This window comes from Eptesicus fuscus, chromosome 16 (assembly GCF_027574615.1).
Source record: "Eptesicus fuscus isolate TK198812 chromosome 16, DD_ASM_mEF_20220401, whole genome shotgun sequence".
Taxonomy (NCBI): domain Eukaryota; kingdom Metazoa; phylum Chordata; class Mammalia; order Chiroptera; family Vespertilionidae; genus Eptesicus; species Eptesicus fuscus.
The window spans coordinates 9,862,095-9,872,921 of record NC_072488.1 but is presented as its reverse complement, the minus strand read 5'-3'; the positions used below and the strand labels follow the sequence as shown (position 1 = coordinate 9,872,921).

Below are 10,827 nucleotides of genomic sequence, written 5' to 3'. Positions count from 1 at the left end.
TTTGGCCCACCCTCAACCTGAGCCCTCAACCGCTCCTGAAAACAGGCGGACTCCCCTGTAGAACATTCTCTGAGCGCAGTGTGAGCCACTACCACCTCCACAGGTTCATCCCACTTCCCCGCAGCCAGTGCTTCCTAGCGTTTGTTCCCTGCTCCCTGCAAAAGAAATGCCCACCTGATCTTGGAGACAGAGGCAGATCTTGGGCATCGTCAGAGGTCCCCTAGCAATAGTCACCTCCTCGCACCATACACCCCCACTGCAACATTCCCTCTCTTCTTGGAATAATCTCCCACAATGAAGTCTCCCTTTGCCTAAAGCTAGGTGTTGTTTTTGCTTCGTTTGGACAGTTGAGCATTTCCCCCACAGTACTTGCCCTTCTATCGTATTGCAATAGAGTAGGCTCTCTCCCAGCCGTGGCAGTAATTTTTTTTCCAAAAGAAGTCTCATTTGCCTAAACCCAGATTTGTGTTTTACTTGACAGTTTTTGGTGCCAGGATGCAAAATGAGATTGGGCCTTACCATAGACCCCTGCCATCCCCACCCAGGTAAAGGCACCTGGTGAATCTTTGGAACTCGTCTTCTGTTCAGTGATTGGTTCTGGGATCCTGTGGTGAGTTCTGCTTTCAAACCAGTGCTCCAGAAATCCGGTCCGTTGAAGCCTGCGTTCGGGAGTCACTTCGATTCCTTTGTGCAGAGGCTTTCTTTGGCTCTTATATGAGGCCTCTTTTCTTTTTTTCTCTTTCTTTTTTCTTCCTTCCTTCCATCTTTCCTTCCTCTTTCTTTCTTTCTTATTTATTTATTTATTTATTCCTCTTGTCACAGCACCGTTTGATAAAGAGAGGATTCTTCCCTTGTCAAAAATCAGTTGACCATAGATGTATTGGTTTATTTCTGTTCTCGAAAATTCTACCCCATTTATTTAAATATCTATCCTTTATGCCAGTCTCATAATGTTTTGGTTACTGCGCATTGTAGCAGGTTTTGAAATCAGGAAGTGTGAGCCCTCCATCCTTGTTATTTTTCAAAATTGTTTGGGTCATTCTAACAGAGTCGGCAGTAAGACAGACATGAGCAGAGCAGGAACGATGGGCCAAGTATGGAATGTCACCAGGATGGAAAGTTGCCGGTGCCTAGCAATAGGCAAAACTGGGAAAACAAGGATTAGAGGCTAGGCCCTCACTCCCAAGGTGACCTTTCCTCCCCTAGCATGTCTGTAGTCATTCGGTTTGGACCCCCTGACCTTCCATATTGCTAGTCTTGCGGCTTAGACACTCTTAGAGGAGGAACAAGGGGGCTGGAGCATAGCCTCATAGGACTCCTGTACAAGCCCTTGCACAACTGCTCCCTTCAGCATTAAGCCTCCAGGACAATGAGGCTCTGGACTACATCAAACAATCTTAGGAATAAAGCCTTGGGTCTATTGACCACAGAGAGAGTTTTGGTCAAACTAGAGATAACATTTAGACCTCGGTTGTGTTTCAGCCCCAGGCCCAGAAAAGCAGCAAAACCAGATGAAGCAATGCCAGGGCTGACATCAGGACCAGGGCTGACATCAGGACCAGTTGCAATGACTAATGACCCTCTACCCTAGTGCCGACCAATCAGTAGAAACCACAGCCCTGAAACAACACATGGGGAAAGCTGATGAATATTCTATTGAGGTGCTCCCCTGAGACTTCCCCTAAAATCCCTGCCTTTGGAAAACAGATAAAACCTCTTAAAATGACATAGAGCATGTCCTCTCTCTCTCTCTCTCTCTCTCTCTCTCTCTCTCTCTCTCTCTCTCTCTCCCCTGGGCCTTTCCCTCTCTTCTTCTTTCAGATGTGTTTTGTTTTATTTCTTCTAAGCTCCAGGGGCCCTTCTTTTGCCTCTGTAACTTATTTCCTGAGTTCAGGTAGCCCAGCTGGCTCACTTCTACCTCTGTGACTTTCTAAGTAAATTTCTTACTCCAGAAATCTTGGCTCTGAATTCTTTCTTAGCTGAACTCAAGGACTGAGGGCTAACTCTGCTGTTAATTGCAGGTGCCTTGCGATTAGGATCAGCTCCTCCATTTCTGTAGAACAAGGCCTTTGGGATTCAGATAGGGACTACACTGTATCACTAGGTCTATTAAAGGAATATTGACATCTTAACAATGTTAAGTTTTTCAATCCATGAACATGGATGTCTTTCCATTTAGTTAGGTCTTCTTTAATTTCTTTCAGCAGTATTTTTTAGTTGTCAGTGTACAAGTCTTATACCTCCTTGATCCTAAATATTTTATTCTTTTTCATGCTGTTGTAATAGGAATAGCTTTCTTAATTCCTTTTTAGATTTTTCATCATTAGCATATAGAAATACTACTGATTTTTGTTCTTAAATCCAGAATCTTTGCTGAATTTAAAAACATAGAGCTCAACAGTTGTATGTTGTTGTTTTTTTTTCTATATTTTATTGATTTTTTTTACAGAGAGGAAGGGAGAGGGGCAGAGAGTTAGAAACATTGATGAGAGAGAAACATCAATCAGCTGCCTCCTGCACACCCCCCATGGGGATATGCCCGCAACCGAGGTACATGTCCTTGACCGGAATCAAACCTGGGACCCTTGAGTCCACAGGCCAACACTCTATCCACTGAGCCAAACCGGTTAGGGCAACAGTTGTATGTTTTAAAATAGATTCTGGCCCTGGCCGGTTTGACTCAGTGGATAGAGCGTCAACCTGCGGACTGAGGGGTCCCGGGTTCGATTCCAGTCAAGGGCACATGCCGGGGGGTGGCAATGGTAAGATATGTACACATATAATACCTTAATAAAAAAAATTGAAAAAATAAAAAAATAAAAATGAAGGGCCCGGGTTGTGGGCTCGATCCCCAGTAGGTGGCGTGCAAGAGGCAGCTGATCAATGATTCTCTCTCATTGATGTTTCTCTCTCTCTCTCCCTCTCCCTTCCGCTCTGAAAAATCAATAAAAAATATATATTTTTTTTAATAAAAATATATTTAAAAATAAATAAATAAAATAAAATAGATTCTGGCTCTGGCTGGTTTGGCTCAGTTGGTTGGGCATTGTCCTGTACACCAAAAGGTTGGGGCTAGTTCCATTCCTGGTCAGGGTACATGCCTGGGATGTGGGCTGGATCCCCAGTCTGGGGCATGCAGGAGGCAGCAGATCAGTGTTCCATTCTGACATCAATGTTTGTCCTTCTCTGTCCCTCTCCCTTCCTCTCTCTCTAAAAATCAATGAAAATATATAAAAAAATAGTTTCTGTAGTATTTTGTACCTATAAGATCATGCTGTCAATATAAAAAATGTCCGAACCTGTGGAGAATTTTTATGCGTTTATTTGAGCTTAACTGACAATTTCTGGGAAGCAAGAACTCAAAAGCTCTGCAGAATGGCAGGTTGCAGCTTCCCTTCTGCATTTAAAATTAAGGAGGGAATTTAAGGAAGATTATAAGAAGGTGTGAGAAAGCAAGGCCAGTCATCTTGTGAAAAACAAGCGAGGCTTCCCTATCTCCTTCAAGTCTTCCTTTCTTTTGTCCATAATGTTTCCTTTCTCCACTTTGTGGTTCAAGATACATCTCAGGAGTCATCACCTCTCAGAGGCTTCCCAGAACATCCCTGCTTGAATTAGAGGTCCCCACCTCATTCTTCCTTAAAACATCATGCTGCAGCTTCCTGATCCCTTGCTTGGCCCCTTTGTTCCCTTCTTTTTTAATATATTTTATTGATTTTTTTACAGAGAGGAAGGGAGAGGGATAGAGAGCTAGAAACATCGACGAGAGAGAAACATCGACCAGCTGCCTCCTGCACACCCCCTACCAGGGATGTGCCCGCAGCCAATGTACATGCCCTTGACCGGAATCGAACCTGGGACCTTTCAGTCCGCAGACCGACGCTCTATCCATTGAGCCAAACTGGTTTCGGCCTTTGTTCCCTTCTTGTCTGTGAGTTCTTTGAGGGCCAGAGCTATGTTGTTGTTGTTTTTAAAAAACTCCCTATTCCTGAGCTGGCATAGTACTTAACACCAGTGGGGTTTAGAGTAAATATTTGTTGTTAATAAATGGGATAAGTTATGCCCAGCTGGCGTGACTCGGTGGTTGAGCGTCGACCTATGGACCAGGAGGTTACAGTTTGATTCCCAGTCAGGGCACGTGCCTGGGTTGCGGGCTTGATCCCCAATGTGGGGAATGCAGGAGGCAGCCGATCAATGGTTCTCTCTCATCATTGATCTCTCTCTCTCTCTCTCTCTCTCTCTCTCTCTCTCTCCCTTCCTCTCAGAAATCAATAATAAAAATATATTTTAAAAAATGGTATAGGTTATAGTAACTCAACTCAGAACCCGGCTTTCTCCAGCTAGGACTACAAAAAACCAACCAACACAGAAACAAAACAAAGAAGGAAGCACCCAAAGCCTTTGCATGCTAATCTGCATACCACACACTTCTTCAGGATACTTCTCATGATTTAAAATCATTTATAGAAATAAAGTCAGAGAAAATATTTCTCACAGAGTAACTTCAGGATGATCTCTCTTTCTTGGTGACTGCAGAAGATGGGCCCCTGAACTCTTCCAAATACCAAAATGGCTTTCACAAAAATAAAGGATTAAAAAATAGCCCTGGCCAGTGTGGCCCAATTGCTTGGAGGGTTTGTCCTACACACAGAAAGGTTGTAGGTTCTATTCCTGGTCAGGGCACATGCCCAGGTTGGGGATTCCATCCCTGGTTGGGGTGCATATGGGAGGCAACTGATCAATGTTGCTCTCTCACATCAATGTCTCTCTCTTTCTCCCTCTCCCTTTCTTTCTCTCTGAAATCAATAAAAACATATTCTCAGATGAGGAATACAAAAAAACAAAACAAAAAGAATTAAAAAATAGGGCAGACTTGGGGAGACTACAACAGTGCAGTCAACACTGAGACAGGTTCCCCAGAGACAAACCTGCTTCCGTGAGCCCTGGCAGAGGAAGTTGTTGGCTAAGGAGTGTTGAGAGAGGGCAAGGAAGAAGCTCATCAGAGCCCATTATGAAGAACTCAGGGCCAGGAAAAGGCAGCCATGACCCTTCACCCTCATGCTCCCAAACACAAGTAGGAATACTGGCTGATCTTGGTATCCAGGGTAAAGTGTTGAGCCTCGGGACGACCCAATGTAGGACTGGGTGGCAAATTGGTGTTGGGACTGAGCAGGGGCCCCACTGACAGAAGTGAGGAGGCTGGACACAACACTGACAGGGACCTGTTGCACCTGGCACTAGGGTGGGTGGTACCGGCTGCAGCATGCCTTGAGGAGTCTTATACTTACAATGTTTTGCAGGAAATGATACTGTTTTTTTCTGCTCAATGATCATAGCTAACTGATACAGAAAAGCCCAGGTCTGGTGCCATTACAAGATCTCCACACCCAGGAGAGGCCAGATTTTAAATTGTGGGTAGCCTCTAGAGGAGGGTGTGGGATGCAAATCAGTGTAGGAGGGGATGTGTCTGCTTTCCTGGAACCCACACTGCTCCCCAAATAGAAAAACAGTCCATTCCCAGGGTCATGGGGAGGTTGGATGGCTAGAATCCTCCAATTTTGCAGCAGCTTGGCGATCTCTACAGGACTTTTCACGAGTCTTCCATTTTTCTTAGTGTAGCAAACAGGAAGAACTTCTTCCCCAATGGACTCTATCGCTCATGTGCTGAGAATTTTTTGAAATGAACATAATCCCTACTTGACAGCAGAGCTTTTTTTTTTTTTTCATAGTAATCGTGTGCTTTAATCTTTTCCTTTGGAAGTTAAATCACAACTTAAACATTTTTGTGTTCAGCTTTTTTGTATTCTTAATTCTTGCGCGGGCGGGGGGGGGGGGGGGGCGGCCGCGATAAAGGAGGCGCTTAGTAGGACGAGTTCCTTCTTTGTGACTCCGCCTTACCTCTGGCGGGGAGGGGAGGGGGGTAAATAGAAAAAGACCCTGCCTTGCTTTAACGAGCTGGGTTCTAGTATTTGTTCTTTTTTTTAAAGCTTACTGTGTGCCAGATACCGAACAGATCTATTTGATCACACCTGTCACTCATTTTTACAGCCATGAGAAGTGTTACCCAAGTTCAGTGTCTCGCCTTCGGCATCTCTTGAGATTCTAACTCAGGTCACCGCGACCTCGTCCCCAGGCACCCCCTCCATCCCCCGCCCTGGCTCCGCGCTCAGACCAAGCCACCTGGGGTGATGGCGGGGTCGCGGGGGCACTCGGGCCTGGCACGGAGTGAGGGCTCAACCCGCGCGCCTTCGGGGGCGGGGGTTTCCCATCCCCCTTCTTGGAGGGCTGGCTAGACCCGCGAACCATAGAGTCGACACAGCCCAGAGCGCCCCTCCCCTGGCCGCCGAGCTGACGTCACGCCGCTGGGCGGGGCCTGCTGGAGGGGGAGGAGCCACCGAAGAGCAGCCGGCGAGGGAAAGGGCTGCCTGGCCCTGCAGCGCCCTGCAGCGGTCACGGCCGGAAGCGGTCTCGTCGGCCCTGCGGCGCCGGAGCCCTGACGCACGGAGCTCGAGAGCGAGAACGGGAGAGAAAGGGGCAGACATGGCGGCTCCGCTCGGCTCCCGCTGAGGAGGGCGAAGCCGGTGGAGGGCTGAGCCGACTGCCTGGAGCGGTGCTCCCGCCTCTCGCCACTTGCCTTCTCACGTCGACTTCGCGTCGCCCGCCCTGCCGTCGCCTGTCCTCGCCTGCGCTCCTCGGCGTCCGGGCGGGCTCGTCTCCCGGCCCGGCTCCCCGGGCCCTGACGCCCGGCCGGCGGGCCGCCTTCCACGGCTCCCCGGGCGCGGCGGGCGCGCTTGGACCCGTCCTGCTGGCCGGACCATGGTGAACACCCGGAAGAGCTCTCTGCGCCTTCTCGGGTCCAAGTCGCCCGGGCCCGGGCCTGGAGCCGGAGCCGAGCCTGGGGCGGCCGGAGGCAGCAGCCATTTCATCTCCTCTCGGACCCGCTCCTCCAAGACCCGCGCTGCCAGCTGCCCCGCCGCCAAGGCCGGGGGAAGCGGCTCCGGCGTCGCTGCGGACGAGGCCCGGGTAAGAGCGCGGCCCCGCGTCCCGAGGCTGCGGGGCGGCCCGGCGCCCGGGCTTTGTCTGCCGGGCCGGGCAGGAAGCCTCCGGCGGAGCCCTCCCGGCGGCCGGAGCCCGGGCGTCGCGGGCGCGGGGAGGGTGGCACCGGCTGGGCAGGGCCGCGACAGCGCTGCCGGGGGGCCCGTCTCTTTTGTGTCGAGAACCGCCCTGGAGCCCAGGGGGAGGCTCCGGGGGGCCCTGCGCGGGGCCGGAGGGCGGTGTGCTGGCCGTGCCCTTGTCCCGCCTTAGAGGAGAACTCACTCTCGGGGCGCGGGAGCGGGGGCCGGGCCGGCGTCCCGGGCGGAGGGGCCGGCGGAGAAGTGAAAGTTTTCCGCGGTGTCAAACCTCGCCCGCCGTGTGTCGGCTCCCGCCGGCTCCGCACGCCGGCTCCCGGCCCGGCTGTCTGGGGTGGTTCGCGCCGGCGAGGCAGCGCTCGGAGAGCGCCCGGGGGCCGCCGGGCCGGGAGCCGGGAAAAGTTTGCGGCTGCCCCGACACCAACTTTAAAAACAAAACCCACGCCGTCTCCTCTCCCGGCGGGAGGGGTCGGGCGGGGTCCTGGAGCTGGAGGGTCCGCCCGCCGGCGAACCCAGGTCGGGCTTTGGGTCCGAGAAGGGGCCCGCCCAAGGAAGCTGGTCGGGTTTCTAGGTGGTCATCTCCGAAGCGTATGGTTTCTTGGATGTCTACATTTTATTTATTTATTTATTTTTTACATTTTATTTTTTTTGTTTTTTGTTTTTGTTACGGGGATAGTTAGTTACCCAAGGTGAAAGAACACCGTCCTTGTCACTGTTGCCAAAGGGATTATTTGAAGAAGGCCGTTGATTTAGTGTTTTTTTTTTTTTTTTTAAGTGGTTGACATTTTAATACAGTGTAAAACTCTAAAGGTAGCAGTATGTTCGATCGCTTTAGAGGAATCGGTAAGTTTGTATTATGAGGTTGGTTGAATTGAGAAAGGAGTATTGTTTTTTGTCCAGAAAGAGGTGAATTTACCAAGGGTAATTTGGCTGGGAATTGCTTTTCATTTGAAATGTGCCTTTAAACCCACCCCATTTTGTTATTCTTATGGGAGGAAAGCAATGTTTTATTATTTTTTTCTACAGGACTCTACAAGATTATGGCTTTTATATATGTGTTTTTTCTCTGTATCTCAGTGACTTTTTCTCTGTATCTCACGCTCCCTCTCTGGCACTAATCAGAATAAGCGGAGGTAAATACAACACGTATTTTACTGTGTAATTTTGAAGTATATTTACTACATCTTTGAAAATACATTTGGCTTTTATTTTGCAAAAACCTAGACAATATTTTCAAAATTGTCTTAAATAGACTATTCGGGGGCTTACTGATATCTTAGGTTGAAATAAAGCCAAATCTGAAAGTTGCGCAAACTATTCAGAGTAATTATTCTGAGAAACTAGGCTTTCTGTAGAAATTATTCCAAACATGTACAAGCTTATTGACTTTCTGAAGCTAACATATATTTTAAAATGAAAATAAATTTAAGAAAGTCTTCACTTAAGGGCAAATAAAATATTTAAAGTATGAGCATTTAATTGTATAATGCTATATGAGTGCCTCGTCTATTAGAACTGTGTCTAATTCATCTGATGCAATTAGCTCGTCTGTCACTGATCAGTTTGTGGTCCCATTTTTGAATTCATGGATATCATGCTGTCCTTACCCCCTGAGGAATGAGGTGAGGTAATTTGTCAAGCAGCTGTTATGGAGATGTTAAAAGGCAAGCAATCAATAATCTAATGTAGAAATGAATATTGGGTAGCTTTTAAATTGCTAGAATGAAATATATTAAAGCTCTTTCTAGAAGGATGCTAATGAAACTTTGTTTCAAGAATCCTTTTAAAATGTTTTAAAGATGATAAATAACAGGCTCATGAAGATTTACTTTGAAACTATTTGTTTTTCAGTTTTAAGAGGATTTGTATCCTGGCTGTAGAAGATGATGGAATGATGTAATTACTTTCTCTGAGAAATTTTTAATAATCCTCTATTGTGATTAGTCCTTCAGAAGAGGATACGTTGTAATTCTGATTTTCCAAGTTTATGTGTTATATATTTGGGAGCAGCTTGTATACTTCTTTGTTGTATATTTCTGAAGTGGATTGATTTGAGTCTGGTAAGCTCTTCCTCTCAAGTTGGTTTTATGTTACAAGAGTTTAGCACTCCTGGTTCTCCCTTTCTGGCGTAGTACTTACCAGAGGGTGGTAAAAGCACCCTCTATGTCTGTGCCTGCAAAGACTTACTAGTGTTTGATGGGAAATGGAGTTGCTTGTGCTGTATTCCTCTTTATGAGATTTATAATTGAGGAGCTTCCCCTTTCTCTACTTTTGTGTTATGTTCTTCACTTTATACTTGATGCTGATTTTCCCCCTCTTCCTTCCCTTCTGACTCTTTTTAGATTGTTTTATCCACTGTGTCTAGAGACATTATATTTGGTTTAAAAAACCATCGGACCATGAGCTATGCCTATAGTATTGCTTTTCCCCAAGTGTGTGTAGGATGGGGAAATAAACATGATACTTTCCATAGGTTATTGGAACGGTTTTCTTGTGCCCGCACTTCTTAAATGTGAGATTGATTTGTGTTTTGCAGTTAACTGTAATTACTTCTGTGTACTTGCCTTTGTTTGTTTGTTCATTTAACGTGTATAAAGTTTGACCTCTTTTAGGTTAGTTAATCTGACCATCAGTAATTAGCACTTATTTGCTCCACCTCAGAGTCACTCTCAGCAAACAAACTGAGACTGTTTTCACAGAGTTGGAAAGCAGTCTTTGAAAAATATTTCATCTTTCATCTTTCTGTCAGGTTTGTTTGCAGGTGCTTTTGGCTTTGTCACTAGCTTTTTGTACTTTTTGAGATGGTCATTGACTCTGAGTCCACATGTTAGTTGAGAGGATGAAAATATTTTGAGTAACTTTATAAGTAAGCTTGCTTCATTTTACTTTTATTTAAAAAAATCTGGGGGTCCTTTAATATCACTCTACAATTATTCTTTACCACCCTGTACTTATTCTTTTCCAGCACTCACACATTTGCCAACATAACACAAGCAGAGTGGTTGAAGTTGAGGATTAAACATGGAAAGGAAGCCTGAGAGGGAGATGTAATGTTTATTATTCCTTATGTCAAGTTCACATGGAGCACTATATAGGTGATATTGAGTAATATGGTAAGCAGTGTCTTCTGTCACAATTTTGAACCATAGTAGCAGTGGAGTTCCTAGGAGTTCGAATACTAGATACACTTACAGTTTTTTTAGGTCATGGGTGAAACTTACAACACCTGTAGAAGTGAATGCATATTAATTCCTAAATTATTTTTCCTGGCCCTCTTTTAACCATCCTTTGATATGTCCTTGATTGCATGTTTCTTAAATACATAATCATAGATAAACCAGTAACCTCTGGAAACCAGCTAGACAGGTGGTGGGATTACAGCTTGTTATGAGAACTCATGAGCCCAAGCACTGTCAGCACCTGAATAGAGTCATCTTGTCTCTTCAAGGATTCACTTCAAAGAAGTGCTGCATGACTTTGAATTGTATACTTAGCATTTCTTTTTGGATATACACAATGAAGTTTCATTACTCAGTGTGTTACTGGACTGATTTCTTGATATTTGGATTTTTAGTTTTGTACTAGGAATGTTTTATATTTCTGTTAATGTCCCTTCACTGGGGGAGGATTTTTGTGAAAAATGAGTCACTGAGGCTTTTTGGATAAAAAGTTCTATGGAAGTGCAAAGTTAGGGAGAAAA

General features: G+C 46.2%; 1 protein-coding gene across 1 annotated transcript in view; it reads left to right on the top strand.

The window, feature by feature from the left end:
• The first annotated feature begins 6,462 nt into the window (after positions 1 to 6,462).
• Positions 6,463 to 10,827, top strand: part of ATAD2B (ATPase family AAA domain containing 2B) — a 117,306-nt gene continuing 112,941 nt past the window's right edge. Inside the window, exon 1 of the mRNA XM_054727877.1 lies at positions 6,463 to 7,020. Within this exon, the coding sequence (XP_054583852.1) occupies positions 6,814 to 7,020 (207 nt within the window). The 5' untranslated portion in view covers positions 6,463 to 6,813. The remainder of the gene's footprint in view (positions 7,021 to 10,827) is intronic.